The sequence below is a fragment of the Necator americanus genome, chromosome X (genome assembly GCF_031761385.1).
Source record: "Necator americanus strain Aroian chromosome X, whole genome shotgun sequence".
NCBI lineage: Eukaryota > Metazoa > Nematoda > Chromadorea > Rhabditida > Ancylostomatidae > Necator > Necator americanus.
In genome coordinates this window covers 1,237,327-1,261,153 of record NC_087376.1, presented here as the reverse complement: position 1 = coordinate 1,261,153, position 23,827 = coordinate 1,237,327, and the positions used below count along the sequence as shown (strand labels likewise).

At 39.8% G+C, this 23,827-nt stretch overlaps 3 protein-coding genes across 5 annotated transcripts; 2 read left to right on the top strand and 1 right to left on the bottom strand.

The window, feature by feature from the left end:
- Positions 1-709: 709 nt before the first annotated feature.
- RB195_021172 (uncharacterized protein) lies at positions 710-1,199 on the top strand (the record flags this gene model as incomplete). Of its 2 annotated transcripts, XM_064207776.1 has the most annotated exons (2): positions 710-796; positions 939-1,199. In XM_064207776.1, the coding sequence occupies 2 exons, from the start codon at positions 710-712 to the stop codon at positions 1,197-1,199; spliced, it is 348 nt and encodes a 115-aa protein (XP_064063657.1). The 2 variants fall into 2 exon arrangements, with proteins under 2 accessions (XP_064063657.1, XP_064063658.1); XM_064207777.1 differs by lacking the exon at positions 710-796 and having other exon boundaries at positions 945-1,199.
- A 2,832-nt stretch (positions 1,200-4,031) lies between these two features.
- Positions 4,032-8,832, bottom strand: RB195_021171 (uncharacterized protein; the record flags this gene model as incomplete). Of its 2 annotated transcripts, XM_064207775.1 has the most annotated exons (13): positions 4,032-4,184; positions 4,262-4,398; positions 4,562-4,672; positions 4,777-4,855; positions 5,032-5,103; positions 5,603-5,720; positions 5,920-6,058; positions 6,674-6,806; positions 6,936-7,008; positions 7,116-7,264; positions 7,325-7,441; positions 8,028-8,195; positions 8,809-8,832. In XM_064207775.1, 13 exons carry the CDS (start codon positions 8,830-8,832, stop codon positions 4,032-4,034), a joined length of 1,473 nt encoding a protein of 490 aa, XP_064063656.1. The 2 variants fall into 2 exon arrangements, with proteins under 2 accessions (XP_064063656.1, XP_013307239.2); XM_013451785.2 differs by lacking the exon at positions 8,809-8,832 and having other exon boundaries at positions 8,028-8,183.
- Positions 8,833-11,737: 2,905 nt separating this feature from the next.
- RB195_021170 (uncharacterized protein) lies at positions 11,738-13,738 on the top strand (the record flags this gene model as incomplete). The annotated part of the gene is made up of 10 exons (XM_064207774.1): positions 11,738-11,818; positions 11,874-12,024; positions 12,087-12,395; positions 12,459-12,607; positions 12,662-12,770; positions 12,825-12,976; positions 13,037-13,202; positions 13,263-13,483; positions 13,548-13,613; positions 13,673-13,738. The coding sequence occupies 10 exons, from the start codon at positions 11,738-11,740 to the stop codon at positions 13,736-13,738; spliced, it is 1,470 nt and encodes a 489-aa protein (XP_064063655.1).
- Between the last annotated feature and the right edge of the window lie 10,089 nt (positions 13,739-23,827).

The window sequence follows — 23,827 nt, the reverse complement described above, 5'->3', positions numbered from 1 at the left end:
GAATTCACAAAATGAAGAAGAAGAAAGAAAGAAAAGAAGAGAAAGAGAAGAGAAGAGAAGAGATAGAGGAAACGTTCAAGATAGGGGCGGTGCCATTTGATGATACGAGCCGCTAGCCGCCCGCTGGCCAGGAATCATTAAGGTGTTTCGCACGAAGGGATTTTCTCCACAGAGAAACTCGTTCAATTCAGCGACGAGTCGAGAAAGATAGCGACACGTCAACTAGGTAGCCATGGATCACTTCGACGTGACACACGACGATGCTAACCACGACGAATACCGCCTCGTTCGGTATCGTCACCCGCCTGTACTGTGCCCTGCATCGACACTGACAACCAAGGCTTCCACACACGAACACGCGGCAACCAGGAAGACGAAAAAACTCGCAATAAGCTAACAAGCGATGGAAGAAAAAACAGAAAATACGCAAAAATCCCCACTAATCTGTACGCACTCGTTAGCCGCGTGCGAAGGTGTTGCCGCAAAATTAAAATTTTCGACGTATCGCGCGACATCCGGTCGTGCGGCCGGTTCGCAAGCAAGTTGAATTTCGCGATTGCGAATATGGTCGCTGATAAGTCGCAATCAATCATCGCTGTTATGCAAATTTCAAGCACAGCGATACTTGGATGGCAGTCGGCGATGGCATGCCGTCGCATACCGAGGCTCGGCAACAATCCCCGTCGCCGTCGCCGACAGGAACGAATCGATGCCCTGGCGATTTATTGAGGGCGATCTTATTGTGAAAGATCTCATCGATACATACCGTCGTACGTCACCGACAACGATCGATATCGTACGTAAGTCGCAAGACGCGCATCTACATACCAAAACACGCGCGCATGCAAGAAAACCAGACGGCCTCGAGATGTTCGCGTGAAATATATCATGTGTATGTATGTGTATGTCGATGAATATGGCTAGTGTGATTTGTTGAGGTGAAGATGAGGTCAGAATGTGAAGAAGGAGCACGAGATGGAGCACGAGAAGAAATGGGTGGAGTCGGCGGCGTGGACGTAGCAGTCAGCGGCGGCGGTGTCTACGAAGAGCTAGGAGATGACGTCTCGACGCGGGACTGGTTTCGACTGATGAGGAAACCGCGCTACCAGTACGGCATTTGCCACATTATCGCTTCCGTTTACACGGATTTACACGGAATCCACCTCATCTTCAGCAGTTTGGAAAAAATCAGACATTGACCGCACTTTCCACTCGCCTAGAAAAGGAAAATAATAAATAAATATTCACTAGAATCACTTTCTATATCGGGGTTGTAGGTCGAACATCAATTACGTTGAGACTCGTATCTGATCGAAAAAAAATTGAATAAGACGAGGAATTACTACGATGGCACGAAATACAGCATGGGACGAAATTCGAGACAGGCAAACTTGATCGCGACAGCTTTCCCCTTCAAAACGCACCAGTGAGTGCAGAGCAATTGGACCTTAGGGAGGTCTGAATGATGCCGGAGGCAGGAATAGCGAATGGCAAAATCTTACGTGACGTTCTTCCAGGGATCCTGCCACCTCGAACACCAGACAGGAGCAGATGCAAAACAGAAACACCTCTAGGACTATGCCTTTTTATGCGTATCGTTTTCATGGTGGGCGGTCGGCCATGCCCGAAAGAAGGCTCCGTGATGGAGGGAGGGCGTGAAGGAGGGGCGGCGGAAAAACGGTTTTCTGTGGCAGTCACCTGCACATTGTCTTCGAAGGGTGCCGCCTTATAGGGGCGCAGAAATGCGAGTTTCTTCATATCCAGCACTCTCTGGATCGGTGATAATCTCTCATCGTATAACGTATATGCAACTCGCTGGCACTCCGATCCCGCTAGCGAGTTCTTGCGTCGGGCCGCCACCGGAGATCCGGCTTGAAGTTTTCCGACCGATCTACGCCAGCCTACATCACCTGCATACCATAATCAAAGCCAGCTAGACAATCACCAAAAACTTGCTATCCTCCATGGGAGAGGTACTCGCTAACTCCAAGCGCTCGCTGACCGCTAATCTTAAACTTTTTGGCAAGAAAGAATTTCAATCAGTTTAATTTTATCGCCATATTTTATTAAATTTCAACCGCAGCGATGTGTTCGTTCGTTTGGTGATTGTCCGTAGTTCAGCAAAGCTCAAGTTTTGCCGGTACTCATCTTATATAGCGGTCAAAATATGTGGAAAACGTTTATTAACGGACATCTCATCTTCATCAGGAAGGGAATAATCCCATCTCGGGGAAATAATCCCCAAAAAAACGGCTTTTTTGATCAAATTTTTATTTATATTTATTTTTTATTTTTACATCAATATTTTTTCGATTCGAATTTATAATCCGGTATTCCGCTCTGTTTGAGTCCTGCGTTTTTTTTTTATTCTGGCACATTTTACTACGTATAGATAAATATTTAAATCAATGTTCCTTCTGATATGGTAGGTTGTATGTTCTAATCGTACGTTTCAAAACCTTCATACCACAACAACAGATTTTAACCTCATGTTTATTTCTGAAAACAAATGTTATTCGCAAAACAGTAGAAATGCAGAGTAGTAAATCTCCGCGTCATTCTCGAAGCACGTATTTAAAAAAAAATTACTGCGATGAATTGTTTGATGGAAAAATACGAATTGAACCCATTTGATTTTTCCTAATACTCGAACTTCCGAATATTTTTGAGTTTTTGTCTTTATCTTCGCCCAACAACTTACCAACTCTATCCTGATCGTCCATATATTTCTTGCTCCGTCACTGTTATCTTCTCATGGTTAGTTATATTCATATGTAGGAATAGAGATGACATGTGGATCGCACCATTCCATGCCGGAGCCGGACCCTCCTGAGGTGAACGGAATCTGGCTCATGGGGTGCGGTTCAAGTGATGATCATCCCTTCACCAAAACGTCCAAAAATGAAGGAGCTCCTTCTCCAAACCATCCAGAAGTGAACAGGGTCAGACCTCCGGCTCCGACTATCCCATATATGGTACGCTCGCATAGCTCCTCGATAAAAATGTGTTAAAGTCTGCTACGGTACTGGCAGATATGCGCTACATGTCAATCACGTAAACTACAAGTTTAACAAGTGCTGAAGCACTTTATCAAGCGTATCTAAGTACTGTAAATCTGCATTATTTCCAATTATGTATTTCATAACACGAATTTTGACTCATGTACAAGACAAATCCATGACAAATATCTTCATCTATAACACGAAACTGTCATTTCAAATGAGCAAAACAATAGCTTTTCCTTAATAATAAATCAACACACATTAGCTGTGATATATATCACATTTTTAGTTCCTAGTTAAAGAACATATGAATCATAAACAAAGGTCATACGAGTCGATATGTTGGTAGATGAATGGCACACCATTTCTTTCACTCGATACAACCTCATTTATGAGGGACGTGTACAAATGACAGCAAAGAAAATTATTAGTGTTACAATATTCTAGAAGATAATAAAACTAGTCGATCAACGTTAAGAATACTTTGCACTTGAACCTTGAAAATGAGGAAGCTTCGAAACCACGACTTTTACATATCCACAAGTACAAGCTGGCAAGGTAAGTAAAAAGATGAAAATAAGATTTGATGAACAACGAGGAATTGTTAACGCAATGCAACTTCTGAATACTGCTTTAAAATACTATAGCTTCGGGCGAACTGATGAATTTAGGATGAGGTAGGACATTGGGCCGCTGGGAGAAGCTACGATTGGCTGTCTGATGAGGGTAAAGCATAATGAGCGCAATAAACTCCGCCTACTGGCCGCGTCGGTGCGCTACCCGTATTTGAAGTAGTGAAGTGACTAGAACCACTGAACTAAAACACCTAACGCCCAGTGTGTTTTGAACTGAAAAGAAATTACAGCAAAAAGATGATGTTTCTCGAATCCACTTCACCACCGTAGCCTCTCAGCCCAAAATGACCAACGTTATCTCAAGCAATCAAGCTCACTATCACAAACTTTTGTACGAGATCTCCCTTACTATAAAGAATGAAAAGGTCTTCATGTCACCGAAGTGATTCGCCTTCTAATGGTACTTCTTTTTTGGCTTTTTCGAGTGTTTTCCTTCTTTCTCGTGCCTCGGTTCCTCCTTCTTCTCTCTTTCTTCGTGACCTCGATGAGTGCCCTTCCACCAGCGTGGAATGATCACCCGCAAAGGCATTTCAAATTCGTTTTGAACCTGAAAATAACGTCAGCTTCCAGCTACTTTCAATACAGAAAATCCTGATGGTACAATCAGTCACACTTGTAGTTCACCTTTCCAATACTACCAGCTTCGAAGAACCATCCGAGCGGAAACCACAGGCGAATACGGTCATCGGTAGCCGTTAAATTTGCGTGGTTGTATGCATAGGCATGGTAATAGAGGAACATGCGAGATGAAATATAGAATGCTAAAAAGAAAACGACTAAGGATGTGCGAACAGAAACATGCTAAACAAAATGGCAAACTCTTAGAACAAACCGCGACTGGTGCTGCAAAAAAAGGAAAAAAAATCCCTATGAAATCTCTTTAAAAAGGTCTACTTCACAGAAAAAAAAGACAAATAAACACACCTATAAACACATCAATAGAGTAGTGTTCATGTCCGGCGAGAATGAAGAAAACCCCGAATAGATTCATTACCCAAGTAGCTGTGTGCAGGAAAGTCCAAGATGCCGGTGTATCTCAAAATTAAGGATATTGGCACTAATTCCCTTTCATAAAGAGCATGTTAAAGGTAGAAGAGAGAGTTTAAGAGCTAAGAGCTTCAAAAAAAAGATAAACTCACATTCCGTAATGAAATGATTGAGAAGAGTGATAGCAGTGGTGTGCCCACTAAACATATAGTCACCGCACGTTCTTACACCCTACAAAAAGTAAGTAAGAGTAAAGAAATAGCGATGTGTTTCCACTCTTTTATATCTCAAAATATTCGTAACTTCGTTTTACTAAAGTCCAGTACACTCAGAACAATCTACATTATGAAACCCCTTATCTCATCGATATTCCACCTATGGTGCCGCACTACTACAAAAACAATCACCTGTATTGACATCCCTAAACGAGACCAAATATGAAACGCTTGCACAAGCTTGTCCATGAGACTTCCATAGCTCTAGAATATTTAGCGGATGAAATGAAAAATTACGTAAAAGGATTTTATTGAAGGCAAAAGCATTGAGTTTCCAAGTTTTCTCCTTGCAATCTTCCTACTTTCTACTTCCTACTTTTTGTACTGCCCATGTTCGACTGTCCTTCAAATATTGCCATATTGAATACATAGCTTTTGATTATTATTATTATTATTGATTAGTATTTGATATGGCAAAATGTCCTACTCTTTGTTTTAATTTTGTTTCGAAAAACGCTAAGCGAACTCGAATTCCCTAGATTGGAAATAGCACTCAACTGGTCAGCAATGCACTATCTTTCGAACCTGATAACGAAGGACCAACGAATGACCGTCGCTAGTCATAAAACTTTAGCAAACATAGCTAAACTGTTTCGGATCACGTCAATAATATGTGTTTAGGATACTGTCTCCAAGTGGCACTATTTGTAGATGGTCACAAATAAAATTATAGACAAATCCACAAAACAGCAACAAAACATACCTTCGCTCGACACTCCAAATGTACTCCAGGAACTGATAACGATGTAATTAACATGGTAATGCAACGAAGAAGAAATACTGTGCCAACTAATGAAAACATCCGTCGTGTTATGATTATCCTAAACAGAATGTATCAGTTTTAATTCGCAGTATAAATAGATTTTCGTTTTGTTTTAATAGTCATCAAACATGCGAGACTCTTTGCGCAAAGGAACAGTCATTCAGACTGTTGAAATATTTTAGTTTACGTTAAACAAGTCCTTACAAATTGTTAGGGCAAATCCCAACAATACATAATGACGGTCCTGCAGAACTCACCTATGTTTATGGAACAGAAGCACCGTGAACCAGATAACACTAAGAGCTACACCTATTAGTTCGCACATGTCAAAAGCCCATGGAATTAATGGCAAATTGTCAAGCACGATATCAGGAAGTGGAGGATACATCTTCATGTCTGAAATGCGGAAATAACGTGTTTTTCAATTTATGAAGTGATTTAATGAATCTCATAACAGACTAGAGAGAAATATATAAGAAAATCTTCCGAATGTCAGTGTAGCAATAGAAAGGTGGTGAATCGTATCGTATCGTCGTCAAAAACGGGATGGAAAACGCCGTTTTTTCCTACGATGATTTCAGTTGCAACGCACCGTATCCAGCTGCACAGTGGTCAAAAGCAAGTGAGTTCTCCTCCACTACCTATTCAAGTATTGAAACCAATGAATAGGTTGCCTGGGGGGTAGGAGAAGAGCAGAACGCGTACATATGAGCGCGTTCTAACGTCCCTCGTAGGAACTAAAGCGGGTTCCCATGACAAAAACCTCAAAAAGCAGCTAACAATAGAGAAATTGATAATGAGGATTAAAAAAGGAATAAACAGCGGTTACGTTTTTGTGTTTGCAGAACTAGGCGCAATCAGAACGGTGCAAATACACACCTACTGTAGAATCTACATCAGTAATTGATTCCTTACAGAAGTAAACTGAATTCGGTGAAGCAAAATCCAAACCAACATTTTGAAAGCAGAAAGAAGGAAAAGAAACATATAAATATTAATATAACAAAGTACCTGGAACACGATCATGTACTAAAACCATAGCGAAAGCTGTAATGAGCAATGACGACAAGCAGTAAAGAAAAGCTATAAGCAATTTAGCAAGGCTTTTTGCTTTGGTATCCGGACTTTCGACAGTTCGTATAAGCTGAAATTATTCTGTTTGACAAACAAATTATTTCTCCTACAACTTTTCGTTTAGGTTTCTTATCTAATTCTGTTATGGAGCATTGGTAAAAAGAGGCCAGAGAGCGATTTTTACAAACAACGCGCTCACCTCATCCCTGGATATAAGACGGACTGAATGAATATCACCGGAACTGGATAATGTTTCTACCATAGCGTCATCTCTGAACAAGAAGCTACTCGTTCACGATTACATCAAATTGAAGTCAAATCGAAGTACTGTTCATATTAACCACTTAGATCACAACGTTCTGAGAGAATATCCGCTCACATGATCGCACTCTGTTTCGTCCGTACAAAAACGTCCTCGCCCGATATTGACATTTTTCTTCTATGATCATATTCAACGCATAATAAAACGTCATCCTGAGATGCTGATTCCGACACCCGTGGAGATGTTTGTATGGAATTTATATGAGACTAAAATAGGTAGAAAGAAATCTAAAACCAAACCAAAAAAACATATAAAAAGCATCTCACATTTTTTAATTCATAAATTGCTCTACCGAGCCTTTTGATATCACCTAGACATTTAATTTGCAGTGGAGGATCTCGAAGGTCTAGCTCGGATAACATGAGGAGGGTGGCGCCATCAATCTGAAAATAATAATGCAAAATTCTCCGGAAGCGAATCCTCAAATGTATATAGCTCTTTATGCAAACTGATGGAAACGTGCATGCATTATGTACCGATGCTTTATACATATGACAATGTTCTAAATACGTATCGATCAACGGCCAATTTTGCCGGAGCCCGCAGAAAGCTATGCAGCTTTTCTGGGACGCAAACTGGCAACCTTTCTTGTGAGGAATATTCTTCTAGAATGTATGTTTTCATTAAGAAAATGGACATCTCTCAGCACTATGATGCATGAGGTGCACGAAGAAAGAAGAACATAGCAGAATACCACAAAAGCTTTCTCATTGTCCTTGCGAAGACGCGATTTCCGAGACATGTTTTTTATATCGTTAAAACTTATGAAGGAGTTCGAATGAAGACCATTGAAAAAACTGCAGCAAAATCCACTAGAAATACATAAACAGCTGAGAAATATATTCAATGGTGACGTCAGTAAAGACTTGCATTAGCCGACAGATAAATGACGAAGAATTAAAGACTGATCGAAACGCATATCCAAGAAAAGAAACTGAATGATATTAGGAATATCTTGTGCCACCCTACCTTATGCTGAACAGCGAATAGGTCAGCATACTGATGAAATCCTGCGCTGTGCAACCAGATGGAGACGTCCTTCGTCGTCCACTCAAAGACTTCCGAAGGCATAACGGTATCGGAGGCGTTCGCTACTAGCGGCGAACGTATCGCCTTACGCACCATCTCCTCGCCGTCCTATTATGAATCAGTTTAATTTAGAGAGAATAATTCGTAGAACTATACGAATTCAACGAACAATGGCACGCAGCTGAGTGCATGACGGTGCGGAACCGCGGAAGCATAGACAGACAACAACAATACAAAACAAGGCTCTCATGAAAGAAAGTGCACGGAGAGTAAAAGCGCAACGAAAGAGTAGCGCGATAGTTGCAAATGATGAATAAAAATATTCTATAGGCGAAAGCAAAGGAAGCAAGTTCGTCTGAAAAATCGACAACGTCCCACCCTAGTCAATATCAAGGCGAGCTAAGAATGAGAATGTTTCACATTCTCCATGAATTAAATAGTTAAAAAGTTGGCAAAAAGACGAAAACGAAATCAATAACTAAGAGAAGCGGATTGGAGCAGCGAGGTAAGCTCGAAACGAACTCGGAAAGCATGACGAGGTCCAAAAAACAAAGCAGGATAGCAGTCAGTCAATGCAACACATCTCTTGAACAGCAAACTAGCACACTGGCACAGATTAGCAATCCGAACAACGCTTATCAGAATATTGTTAAGACATTAACCCCGCATTACTGTGGACACGACTACTATGAAACATTAGAAGCAAGCGGGTTCAACTTACATTGTGTTGACGATTAAAGTGCATGGTCGAACCGCTGTGAAGGAAGGTTGACTCAAATTAACAACGAGGAACTACATCGTTCCGCCCTAGCCCCAACAAAGCAGCGTCAGCAGTGTGACAATAGGTTTGAACTTGGCATTAGAGCGCCGTAGAGGACATTATCAGGACAAATAATGAACGACAACTAAGGGGGGAACGAGTCCGACAAGAGCATAGTTCTGAACGGTCATTTCTTATGGACTATGTTTCGGTTTAAATGTAAAAAAAAATCCTGGAAGCTGTAGAAATTTTCCATCGTTTCAGAAATTGAGGGAAATTTGAGAAATATGTCTTTTCCATGGCATCAGCGCAACGCTTGAAACGCTACAATCGTGTTTCTCTACAGTAGAACCGGTTGAACAGGATTTGAAATGGTGCACGGCAAAGATATACATAATCAATATTGATGATTTTGCTCGGTCGCACTTTGAATGATTGGGGCAGACACATGGAGTGTATTGAAACAGATAAGCGTTAGTCGAACAGTATAGAGTAATGTAAATCCACTAGACAACTTCTAAATCTTATTCCAACGAACATTATCCTGATATGGGACAAAAACTCACAAATCACATCCAAGCAGAAACGTGATTGGTTTAAATGTCGTGGGTGGAGCAACTGGCAATTCAGGGCGCTATTAAAGCGACACCGCAGCGACCTGTACATAAAAATCTGCCGATAACGTACATAGGGTGAAGTCGTCATCATGCAAGCAGCAAACATTCCCTAACCTCCCCTTTCAAGTCTATTATATTCCTACACCACTAAAAAAAACTCCACTTCACTTGAAGTGTAAACATACAGCTGAACCGCAACAAAAACATTACACACCAAGCGACGATACATTTCATAGGGAAATGTTTTATTAGCTTTGCACCTATTGATGCCATCGGGTGCCATTAAGGCTACTGTTTGGTGCTATTTTTTCATCAGAAAAAGATTCCTTACAAAAAATCAAGAAAAAAAAAAGAAAACATAAATAAAACAAAATGTAGTTACCAGTCTCGCGCAAAAATAGCGCTTCATCTTTGCTGGTGCTTCTTCCACACAACTATTTCCAGACATGTAGTCTGATTAAAGCTGCATTTTGATTTTTTTTTTTTTGCGAAGGTTACGGAAATTTTTTGATTCAGCGGAAAAAGCGGAAATTCAGTCCCTGTAAACGTCGAAACTGGATTCCAACCAAGTCTACTTTTTTTTGCCTTCGAGTTCGGTCAGAATGGAGGAAAAGTTGCTCGGAATATCAAAGGGGTTTGATGGAAGTGTTGATAAAGTTTTTCTCGTCATGGTGAATTTAGGAAAATCCAAGAAAATGGTTGCCGCCGACTTTTTATATTTGCTGACTACCATCTAAAACTACTTGTCTTTCCATTGAAAACTATCTAGGCTAATGATCCTATTTAATCCATACATTTTGTCCGGGAAATCACAGGAAGACACCTCAATGACCAAATATTGATTACTTTACATTACATGAATGTTCGCTATTTGGAGGGAATGACGAAACCCAGCAATTATTTGCTGTGCGAACTCAATAAAAACAAAAAAAAAAAGTTACCGGCATCATCGAACGGTCGTGATCCATTAGAGACTCGCAGAATAGAGTTAAGATATAAATAATGAGGTGCACAACGCTGATCAGAGCCTTTGGAATACGCCAACGTGTTCGTCCTCAATTCAGAACTATGGAGAGCTACGAACGTAAATGCGGCTTATAGAATCAGTGGTGGGACCCGATCGGCGTATCAAACTAGTGTTTTTATCCAGCCAGACAAGTCTCGTACCTATTTATCCACGAATCGGTTGGCAATGAGAGGTTTCGAACCATCAACGTTGTGAGAGCCTCTTACCGCCGTGACACATGCACTGTCTAGGGATCCCATCGCGATTGCATAGTCAATGGATCGATATGACCTAAGGACAATCAAGCCTTTCTTCTTTGTAGATCAATAAACTTGTGTTTGTATGTTCTGGAGGATAAAAACACTGACTTGATATATTGGTTTGCTCTTTCAAATCGTTGTCCTTTACAACTCTGTATTAAAATCCCAAGGGATTTGATCAACGTCCAGCATTTTATCTTTTTTGAGTAGTCGATGACTTCTGGAGACGGGGAACAAATTCTTTTTTTGAAGAGAAATCGGATGTCCTGTGCCATAAATATTGAATACAATGGATAGCTCAGCGGACTTCGGATGTCAACAGGAAGTTGATTCCAAAAGTAATTGAATTTGTATGATCTCATTTTGTAAGAAATGCTTTAAACATATCTTGTAAACATGGCGAACCTTCGATACCTCTAAATTCCTGGAAAGAACGCAACGTAAAAATTTCCCCAATCCGTGATGAGATTTCATGTTTTCCTGAGCTTGAAGAGGCTCAATGATTACGATGATGATAATATGATTGGGTTTTTAATGTCTACTATTCTTAACATAAGGATAGGAACCCTAGGATCATTTCTTTTTTTTAAATTCATGTTCTGTATTTATACATACGGATCAATCTGCTGCTGTGACCAATGAAATGCACAATGCATTTTTCTTAGAAATTCACCTCAGTCTTGTCGAGGATACGAGCTAATGGCAAGCTTGAATCGGGCAATGACTAGTGCGTAACTGTAAGCTACAACCGGTTTAAAGTTTACAGATCCTCATTACGATTAACTTCTTCCGATTAATTGCCGATATTATCGCTGTTCTTCATATATAAGACCAAATTCGGGAAGCTTAATCCATTGCATTACGCTTATTATCGCAAGATCCACCTAATCTTCCATTCAATTCCCATTAATTTTCTTTGTTATATTAATGTTACTGGTTCTAGAGAAAATAACACCTTAACTGCACCTTTTTTGAGATTTGAGATCTGCTGCTGCTACTGCTTCCAGATGGGAAAAGTCGTTTCTCCGGGACTGAATGCATCAGTAAATTTCGCCACACTCCTCTCTGGATGCGCATTCCTTGGCCTGGTACGAAAAATGTTCCGTTTTCCTCAAATAAATGACGAACGCTACATTTTTGAAGGTTGTTTCCATGCCTCTACTTTTCACCATTATGAACAGTATCGAAGAGGAACTGATGGAGACTCGAGGAGTTTACAACGAAATGGCTGATACTATGTGGAAGGAGCTAATGAATGAGGAAGAGGAGCTTCGGAGGTTCCCTCGACAAGTTTGTACGTAAATTTTCCTACTTTTTTCAATACCGGTCCCACGTTTTGTTCACGCTTTCCTTCAGACAAAGAAGGAAAGGCTGGAACTGGTGGTGGCTCTACAGGAAGTGGTGGTGGCTCTACAGGAAGTGGCGGTGGCTCTACAGGAACTGGTGGTGGCTCTACAGGAAGTGGTGGTGGCTCTACAGGAAGTGGTGGTGACTCTACAGGAAGTGGCGCAGGCTCTACAGGGATTGGTGAAAGTGCTGGAGTATTAGGAACAAGCAAAGTAGGAACGACAGGTGCAGGAAATGGGGGTGGAAAAGGAAGAGGCGGTGGAGGATCTAGTTGCCCCGCAGGTCCCAAAGGTTCTCCAGGACCGGCTGGAATACCAGGTAAACTGAAACATGCTGCTAACAGAAGACTCGTAACGTCATTGCTAACATTCTCGCTTCCAGGAAATGATGGTTTCCCGGGAGTCCCTGGAAAGGATGGCGGTGGTGCACAATCGTCAAATGCAGCTGGAGATCAGGGTTGCCCCGTTTGTCCTCCTGGTCCTCCTGGTTTGCCAGGATACAAAGGAACGCGTGGTCCTCGAGGACCTAAGGTATTATATCCGATTGCTTTTTTCCCACATTGATATGCGAATTATTCATTCAAGGGAGAAAAAGGTGCACCCGGAAGTCCAGGAAACGATGGCGCTACTGGCGATGAAGGAACTGACGGCTCACCAGGTCTTCCTGGAGAAATGGGAGCAGCGGGAGAAAGAGGTTGATTCATGATATATTTATATCGTCACTAGAATTTTGATTTTCTTCCTACAGGAGCACCTGGAGCGGATGCTGTGGGATCTGGAAAAGGAAGTCCAGGACCAGCAGGAGAAATGGGACCCGCTGGTCCAGAAGGAGATGAGGGGCTTCCAGGAGAGCGAGGCGATGATGCTATGCCAGGTCCACAAGGACCACCTGGTGCAATGGTACTCTCGGATAAATTCGTTTTGAGCTAGTTCACAGTCTAATCGTTCTGCATGAAATAGGGAGCTCCTGGTGAGGCAGGTCAGGATGGCTACCCTGGCCTTCCCGGACAGCCTGGTGGAAGCGGTGCCGATGCCGAGTACTGCCCATGTCCCGACAGAGCTAAGAAAAATGGAGAACAGTACAAAACTGATGTCAGCAGCGGAAGCAACGGTGGCAGTGACTCAGGTTAGCTTTCTTGGTAGGACAACAATAGTAAATACGATTTAAAGAATGCGCAAATTTTAGGAGCTGAAAGTCCAGCATCACCAGTAGGAGATGGAGCTGCTGGAGCTTCTGAAGGCACTAGTGGAGGCTCGAGTGAGAATGGTGGAGCCAGTGGAGCAGCGGAAGCTACTGCTGGCTCATCCGGTGCTACAGCCGAAGCTGCAGCAGGAGATGCAGGAAAAAGCAATGAAGGTAGTGGAGGAGCGGGTGGATCGGAAGGTGCGAGTGGTGGCGCAAGTTCGGTATGTCTGTTTTTCATTCACCAATTTATTCATTCAACCTATACTATAACGTTTGAGTATTCAGGCCGCTGATGTTGGAGGATCTGGTAGCGCAGGAGGAAAAGCATCAGGAGAATATCCCATCAAAAAGGTATCTTATCAGGTAGTTCCTCAGTCAGGTCATTAGAGTCAACTGTGGTCCTATTTCAGGCTCTTGTCGTTAATAAGAAAGCGTTCGCTCGTGCACTCCGAAGAAAACTCGTTCTCAAAGCATAAATCTGGAATTTGCATTGTAAAACATTTATTCGCAATAAATGTTTGTTTTGATGATTGGTCACTGCTGTATGCCAACACAATATTCTCTGGATTTTTTTCACGTGTTTTCGTCATCTTTAGACCTTCACCAGACAATACATTCTTTAGTCATGGAATCTACACATCCATAAACTTCACTTGTTTGGTACGTGTGAAAATTTGCGAAAACATAATCTTCGTATGACGATTCTTATGTGAAGTATTCCACGGATACACAATAGTGTCTGAAGGACTTTGTTTTCTTCCAGAAAAAATAAACGTCGGAAATTGTCGTGTAAGCCAGCGCCAGTGGCTTCTTCTGTCTCCTAAACAATTCGTGGTTCATGGTTAAGCAGAACAAGGAAATAGAAGAGCCAGAAACTATGGAACTCTGGAAGGGAATTTTTGTGATTAGACTCTTCGTGAAAACAATGTCATGTTCACACCACATCCACATTCAGATCCTGAGCTTTGAAGGCCACAACTATTGGCCGTCCTTTGTAGAATCCCCTCCCCTGAATTTCAGGTCCAGTATTCCAGTAACCCCGAAACTTACTGTCTTTTCCAAAGATGAAACAATTCGTTGTCTGTTTCGATTTGTTCGACGTTCCTAATATTTCATGTGTTTGATTTAAAAAAAAAAACACACACACAGCAAAAATAATGTACAAGGATGAGAAGAAACTATGGATTTTAGACCCGTCACGAAATTTCGTAAAAAATGAAATTGAAGTGAAATTTAACGGAATCGTAAACAATAATGGAATCTGCAACTATTAGAAACTTCTTCCGGTTAGAAATAGATTAGAGGATTTTACAAAACCATGGAATGGAAAAAAACAAGATACGTGAGAATCGACACTAGACCTAAGATTTGTCAACAAATCTGCAATTGTGCGTGTGCCAAAATAAACAATGTAGAGTGCATGTTTTTTTTTCCCTTGGAAAGTCATCCTTAATTAATCCCTATATGACTAAGGATCCTAGTAAATCATTTCCGAAAAAATTTCACATCAGCCTTTGATGCATTCAGTTCCGGGCTAGTTAAACATTGCGGTCACCGCGATTGATTATCGTTTTTTTTTATAAGTTTCAAACTGGTCTTGCAACGACAAGATGTATGTATGTAAATTCCATTCTATTTCACTTCGATTTCGTAGTTTTACTTGTTCCAAAGACTGGACTACATATTATCCTGGGATATCTTCAGTTCAATTACTCCTGTCAGTTTTGATCTGTGTGGTGGTGGTAGATCAAAGAAAAATCGTTAGCCGGGTTATGACCTTGCGGTGACGATTACGTACACAAACGCCAGCTATGTGTCCCTGTACGTGCTGTAGCGTCCGGTTTTTCCTGAAACTTTGTAATGTTTTGGATTTAGCGTAGTAGTATACTCGAATTTTGATCCGTTCTAAGTGTTTGACAGCTAGTTCGAGTGTGAGTTGTTTTTCGTGCTGGCGCTTATTTCCCATGGATTTACAACTTCCGATGTATATTTCGTGAGATCAACGTCAACCTTTAGACGTATGCTTTTACGTCTAGTAAATTTGTGATTTTCTGGATACAAAATTGTTCTATTGTTAAAAATGTACGTGGATTAAGGCTATATATGGAACAGCAATTTCAGATTGTCCTGGCTACAATTGAAGATCTGTTACGTTCAAAGTTTACGTACAAACACAAAATTGCAGCAAACTTTTCTCTATCCTTAATTTTGAGCTACTTAAGGTTTTTGTGGAATTTGCAAAAGTTTCTCTACTGTTTTTTTTTCATAGCTCTTAGGCAAAAATCCCAATGAAGTGAGTACTTTCTTTATCTACTCTAACGTTCCATATATTTACTCATTTGTTTATTTCGTAACAAGAAATTTTGTCTCACCATTTAACGTTATTTTTTTCAGGTACGCATACAAAAACGAAATAAAAAAAAGGAACTTATAGAAAGTGCTAGTCGGTTGGGTTGCTATTTTCTAGTGTTAGAAATTTATTAGGAAAAAATTGTTTTGCTTTATGCTTAAAATTATGCGATACCTATAGCTTATCCCTCGTTTATCTTCTTTTCAAAGAGGAAAAAACACGATTTGAGGATTACGTGAGCATCTGATTTCCAGTAGCATCCGCCAATAGATTTTTCCCTCTTTGCGCTAATGATATGATATAAAAATTGATCTTTTTTTAAAGATGTCTCACCACGACTAGACGCTATTAGAGTTGTTTCACATCGCATACACTCGACACTTCCTCCTCAGATTTCCTGAATTACCTGGGATTTTTTTTTCTAGATTGTCATCGGCAGCTATACCGTCTTTAAATCACCTATGGGTGTCGCCGAGAATTCCGCAAATTCTTCCTCTTTCCTCACATTCATAGGCACGCAGTCATTTTTTAAAACTTTCCAGAAATAAAAGAGGATATTTTCCAAAATTTAGTTAAGGACAAAATGTACAAATCAGTTCGAATGTTTTTTCTTTTACAAAAAACTAAACCTATAATAGAAATGAAACAAGCAACGCTACGAATTTCTTTCTGTCAGCAGAGCTGTTGTGGATTTGTTGGATCATTTCAAATCATACTTTCGTTAACTAGGATTGGTTTTGGCCTAGCAAAACATTTACCTAGAGACCAAAAAACAACATTATGTAGAAATTAGAGAATTAGAGTAAATAATTGCGAGAACCTTTTAATCTCGAGATAAAAACTTTATTTTCTGTATTATTTCATTATATCATAATGAAATACCGTATGTTACGACAAGCATCGCGATTAAAAAAAAAAAAAAAACTACACGCCATTCTCGTTATACACAACTAATTATTCACTACTAGTCTACTAATTCTCAGTTAAAAATTCACAGAAATGGGAATCTAATTTGCTTATGAGTCTATGCGATAGCGTTTTTTCTGTGTAGTATATTCTATACTTCGCATTAACCTAGCAGGGTTGAAAGTAGTTAATGGCGCAGTTTGCAAAAAGACTCAGCGCTGAGGTAGTGTTGCACATTGAGAGCTCAGGAAAAAAAAACCTCCTTGAAAACCGCTAATATTCATATTTCATCTATCCTACACATATTCCTTAGCTACTATCATCATGCAGTAATTTGCAGCTATTTTTGTCTTATTACCTCCTAGTGGAATCAATATGAGAATAACACGTTTTAATTTTCTCACTAAAGAACATTCTATTCATTTCCTACATAGAATTGTTAGCAAATCATGTCTTCAATTAAACCCCTCATCCTCCATGAACAACTCTTTATAGAGATGGTCGCTGCTAAATTCGGCTTAATCTTTCTCCATAAAGGATTCGGATAAGTAGTAAATTTTAATTTTAAAAAGTAATGCAAACACTACTTTCTCATCATTAACATGCATATGTCCGAACTCGGCGACTTTTTCGCTGGGATGAAATCGCGAAGCGAATTCTTGCATGAACTGGGAACACTTTGTCCTGAGGGAATATTGTCGAATTAACTATGTGGTTGATTAGTTGATTGATTAATTAAGTTAACTAATGCAATGCTTATGCTCCGATTGCTCCTATTTCATCGTTTATTTCTATTGTATTGCTGCTTTTGTAGCTTCTTTTCCTTAAATTTTTTCCAGAGAAATTTTACTCTTCGCAAGTGAGAAGTCTTGAATCTTCCTATCAAATCAAAGTTGTGGGAGTTGTGATGATGATTATCTGTGTGAATAAAGTGACTAGAATCCTTTAAGAGGATTCTTTGAGCTTTTCCATCGTCCAGTTTCCTAGCTATTGTCCGCGGGAAATTGCGCTCCATTGTCACTGATCGACGAATTGCGGAGATTCCCGCCATAGCTATTTGTTTCTAACGAGGAGTGACTTCCCATCTTTTCAATCAGAAGGCTGGAAGATAAGTAGAGAAATAAGTACGTTATAGTAAGCGGCACCGCAACCTCAAATTAGAGTTATGATGGAAGCGTCCACCATGCGGTACTTTTTCAACTCACTTCCAACTTCTTTTATGAGCTGAGTCCAAGTATTTCACTAATTATTGTGTTTTCATGGCTGTTTTATTTCAAGGCAACTCACAATTTGATGTCTGTTGTTTACTGGATAGATGCCAGCATTGTTATTTGAGGCTCACTTATGCCTAATCGTCTGCTCCTTGATATTTGGTCCGCCGGAAGTTTAAGGCGATTTTATCTTCACGTAGTGATGGTGAATTCGTTTGGGTAAACTGAATTGTTCGAATCCCTACAATTTGAGTTGGATCCATTGTTTTGGGAAGTTGTTCCTTTCCGTCTTCACGTTGTCGAAACATTCATAATTCTCTTCTATAGTCTCTCGCCGATGAGATACTCGGAAGTTTAAAGGCATCACCCCACGAATCTGAGGTGGTACGGATTTCTGGTGGAGTACTCGTATACGGAATCGTAGATTATTGAGAGAAGGGTGATTCCGTTCATTTCTTCCTAATTGTCGTAAAAAACGGTCCGGAAGATACGGCTTCGAGCGTTCCGGCGCACTATTTTCTACAAGGAGTTCGATTGGAGCGCGCCAGCCTTGCGCACGCGCCGCATATTCCAGGCCGTTTTTACGGCAATTAGAAAGAAATGGACGGAATCACCTCCCTCTCCATAATCTACGATCCCGCATACGAATACTCCACCTGACATTAGTACCACCTCAGATTCGTGGGGTGATTTCTTTGAAAAATAACAGTATACTCAGATGAATATGATTGAGCGAGCACATTGAGGAAAATATTAAACGCTTTTGCTTTACCTTATATTTTGCTGGATGTCCTTAAGAGGAGAAATATGCTCTGGACAGTTGACAGACGTATGGAATTCGAGAGAGGATGTTCATGTAGACTCGTCACTGAAACAATTAAATTCTAATATAAATAATTCAACGAGTGCTTTTTCGGCTATTTTATAGGACTCGATGTGTGAGTTTCTGAATCCCCAGCCAAGTCATGCTGTATTAGACGCCGCGCCACACTCATCTCCAACAAAATTATCTAACTCTTAGAGTGAGGACCGCTGGCAAGGAAAAACATCTGGAATAGGAATTGTAGGCTCCCTTCATTGTTATTACCAAATCCGACATGACGTTTTAACTCTTTCAGTCTTCATAACCTCTCATAAGATGTTTTATTTCCCGATATCTACATTTTGCTCGTCTCTGATCGTTGCTTTTTTTCATTCTAAGTTCTCCTTTCTAAAACACTCATTTTAATGCACATTCATGCATAATGGTACACAATGCACTGCTTTGAAACGCTGCGATTTTGGATATTTCATATCAAATACAAACAATAATATTAGTTGATGGAGAAGAAAAATTGTCTCATGCACATTCTACACTTAATTGGGCAATATATTCCTGGGAAAACAAAAAAAGAGCAAAGTTATAGTTGTCGTTTCCGAAACTTTTCTACCTCATTATTCTCCGACATTTTAACTCCGACTCCGATCGAACATTCCCCTTAATTCTATGCTGGAGGGAATGTATGCATTGCAAGAAAAACTTCCAGCAAATGACGTGAACCTCAGGAGTTATGCAGGTGCGAGAAGCTGCACGCTGCTAACTTGCTCAGTTTCCCAGGCTCAGATTTCTTCAATGACGTTATCTTTGGTACTTCGTAGCAGCGCATATCATTAAATATGTGAATCCAACGACCAGAATAGAACGGGTGTGTGAATTTGTTGTGGATATGGTCGTGGTCGTACTCGTTAATGAGTATCTGCGTAGGAAGCTTGGAAGAGAAATAAAAATAATAGAGTGATACACGGCGATTCCGATTCCCTCAAGCCCCTCCTCTCTTCCGAACCGCAAATTTTGTTCACCAATGTGAATTTACTCGGTTATCGCTTTCACTTCCTTCCTTCTCACTCACGATCGCCTCCATTACCCAATCTCCTTCACAACTGCTCATTTCCCAACAAACAAGATTGAAACGAAAACAATTACTTTTCACATCTCCTAGTTTGACTACGGTAATCCTAAGGACGGCATATCCACGGAATCACTTATATTGTGGATTCGGACGAACTGTGACAAGGTACCGCACGAAAATTAAATGATGTCGCACGAAATGTCTTCAATTCACTTGAACTTATTTTTCGTAGAAGGAGTGTGTCGGACCAATTTGATCTCCGAGTTCATTACAGAAAGTACCATGACATTTCCACATTGTATTTCAAGTTAGATGTGAATTGTACAGGTAATAAGGAGTAATTCCTTAAAATTCCCCAACTCAAAGATAACGCACTTATACCTCCTCTGACGGGAATTTTCTGAGCTTTTTACTACTACTGAGTAACCACAAGTGCAAAGTAACACCAATAGGCACACTAATCCAGTAATCAAAGTCTGGAAAAATCCACAGAGGTGTGATTTACATGTGTTCTACGTGACTGAGCCTAACACTTATTCAAACGTTGTTGTGCTTAGCTACGGAGTTATTTTCAGGTAGGTACGGATATGATGTCAGTTGAGGAAGTGTTAATAACCAGGATTAGTTGCTGCGGTGACAGCTTCATGAGTATTTGTGTACTCGAAGAGCTCTATTCAACAAAATCATCAGATTTTTTTTGAAATATCTACTTCTAATCCCCTCCCTCCTTCCTCACTCATCGTAGACCTCATCAATCTTCTTTTCATTTTGAAAGGCGCAAAAGTTACATTTACGTATGCCCACAATCCCTTAAATTAACTCTATAAATGAAACAAATAACGAGGAAAAACAGGATTTCCTGTGACATGTGTCCCGGCTGAAAAAATCTATTCGCATAGTAATAAATTTTCATTCTTCACTAACTCAGTTCTAAAAAAAAATGTGCCAGCAATGAATACCTCGCTATTCATCAGGGCCGAAAGACCAACCAACAGGCTGCCTTGATTCAATTCGTTTACTCCATGGAAGCCTCATTTGGTACATTTCCTGTCTATCCAAAATAAATCCGCTGCCTTGATGTTGCCACCAGTCCAGAGACGTTTCTCCGTTTGTTCATAGTTTAACGTCATTTAACCACATGCCTTAAATAATTTCTTTCACGTTAACTATTGAAGTCATTCGAAGTTCTGGATGGATTACTGGGATTGATTATTGGACGAAAAAAGAAGAAAAAAATACCATCATTGGCTCGAAAATATATTATCTGTTCACAGTATTCTTTTTGAATTGCAAAAGTTCGTTACTATACAAGTCGTCGCAATCATTTTGCATGAATACATTTAATGCAATAATATGATTGTATTCAAGGGCAGAAATCCGCGAAATTTTGGGAAAAATGTCTGCTAATGTTTCGCTTATCATTACTCCTTTATCTCATTAAACCACTCTGAACACAAATGTGAGTGCAGACCTCCCAGGAAAATCTGAGGGAGTCAAAATCATCAATAGATAAATTTGTTCCAATACTTTGGAGTTCGAACATAAGACATGTAAATGCTTTTTTTTCTTTTTTTTTTTTTAAAGATAGTTTTCAAGTATTTGTATTTAGAGATGTGTTCTTTGAACGTAATTGAATTGGTCTTTAATTTACTTATAGGTCTTTTTTACTTTATTTAGGAATACGTTAGAAAGTATTATTTGAGCTCGCTAAAAAAAAATAATGTCATGCCTGAATCTGTATCTTCCTGATATGATCCTACAATGTTATAGTTCGTTTTACTTACTCTAATCTTCGTGGAAAATAGTCAGATGAAATGAGTTTGCTTTCGATTCTCAATAGAAAGAAGCATTTCTAGAATCCCTTGACTACGTTGTGACTCAATGGTTCCATGACTTATACGAATCCCAAGAAATAAATCCTATTCATCATATGATTAGAACGTAACAACCAGAAAGCATTGGTGCTTTCAATTACAAACGACTGGTGATCCATGGCCAGAATTGATCAGAATGGGAAAAATTCAATTTAAACATTCTCTTTGAAGTTGAGACAAAAAAATCATAGTACCGAAAAGCAGAAAAATCATAACTGTGTTTTGACTACGCCTTGGCTAGGACTAGGATTCTGAGCAGATGTCTAGGAATTGGCACAATTTTGCCCCTAGGTAATTCTAAGATGGGACCAATATGGCGAGCGGTATTAATGCATCACTATTCGTCTTTTCCTCAATTTCTCACTTTCGTGCTTTTCCTCATTCACTCATATGTCAAATAACGAATAGGGTAGATATTATCTATTTATGCGATGAAAATGATATATTCCACGATTATTCAGCAACAATGATTGTATTCGATATAATGAGTCATGCCGCGCAGAGATCCTTCATTCATACCTCGTTTCCGAGACGAATGTGTGCGTTAATCGGTATCGGATACAAACATTGAGTTATCATCTGAGCTGAGTGAACTCATCCTGTGAGCAAAAAATTCTTGTGAGCTGACTTCACTAAAGTGCGTATTTTTGATCGTCTTCACTTTTTCTTACTCTTATGTCTAATGAGGTTCCTCATTGGCCTTGTTGAACGAATTTCCTCAAAGGCGCGTCGTGCCCATCCTGTTGACACCGAATTACATACTAAGTCCGTTATCGCGACATGTGCGAAGAAGAAATCCATGAACTTACTTCACCTACAGCCTCTAGCGTTCCATGAATTTGTGTCCTTGTTTTTTTCGCTTCAAATGTATTCACTACTAACTATCATAGTAGTAGAGTAGAAGTATAGTGATCAAACTTGAGCAACCTGAGTTCGTCTTCACCTATAGATTTTTATTCATCATTCCTAGAAATTCTCTGCAAGCAACGTGACTTTCAGTGAACCTTTCCCGAAGCCGTCTTTGACATGATCTTGGACCACTTTCCCACCGTTTATGCATTCATTAGTGTTTCTCCTCTCACAACACCGAAAATAGCGGAATTCGAGTGACTAATACGAGGAAAACAGCCTTCAACCTTGAGTACTGAAACAAACGACAACCCTCTTTCTTCTGGAATTTTATGACAATTGATGGTGTGTCTTGGATTAGTTCAAATGTGTTTGAGGCTGAATTTCATGTTCATGTCGAACAAAATTACAAATCTTCGAAGAGGTATTTAATTCATGTTTACGGCTTGTCCTGATTGCTCATTCTGTCCTCGATTAACACCTCATTTATAGAGGCTTTAGAGGGGATCAAAAATTGGGATCTTTCGGTCTTCGAGAAAATCAATTGTAAAATTAACATTTTAAGGAGAACTTGTTTAACGTAGAGCTAAGATGAAAATGAATAAAATCTACTAACGAAGATATTTCACGATTTTAGGACCTAGTCCAGGATAGAGTGGATACGCTTTTAAAATGTCCACAACTTGGAACAAAAGTGAAAATGTTGAGAGGGAGTAAATCTTCTGTAATCTCTTCTTGGATTTTATTATTCAAGCTCTGCACGATGCCCTTTTCCTAATGATACATGTCGCAGAATATTTGACATATCACGTAGTGTAGGCTTCTTCGTTTCGTTCTGGATGTATCCGAATTCGAGTATATTTACAGCGATCACCAGTATATCCTCAAGCAATTTATATCTCAATAAATTTTCATTGTAGAACTGCAAATACTGCAAAATTAGATCTTATGAAAAAGTAGAGGCGGAACGCTCATATCTTTCCATCGCCTTCATTATGTTTTGCGGTTCTCTCATCTCTCAGCTCAGTCTTGCACAAACCTGTCAATATTATAAGAAAGAAACATTTTTTTTTAAGATTAACTGCAACGTAGCGAATCTTCTAGAAAGCGTTCTCAACTGTAGATCATATATAACGGTAAGAGCTTTCATATAGCTACAAATATAATGCAAAATCTTATGGTCTACTCTATTCCCGTGTTTTAGTGTTAGCATCTACTTAGTGGGTTGCTCAGCACTGCATGGACCGCCCGTTGTCACGTCCATGAAACGTATCAGGCGCTAGGATTCATTGCCATAATGAATAATTCATTGCAGCTTGGATTTCCGCCGCGATCCCGTTGCTCTCGTAACTTGAAGAGTGCATTTTATAAATGATAGTCAACGAAAAAAAAAATCGATAGCTTTAAATACGTTTCTACCCTTCTTAAGCATACATAAAATTTATCCATAACTATAAATTTTAATATCTAGAAGTTAGGAACGATG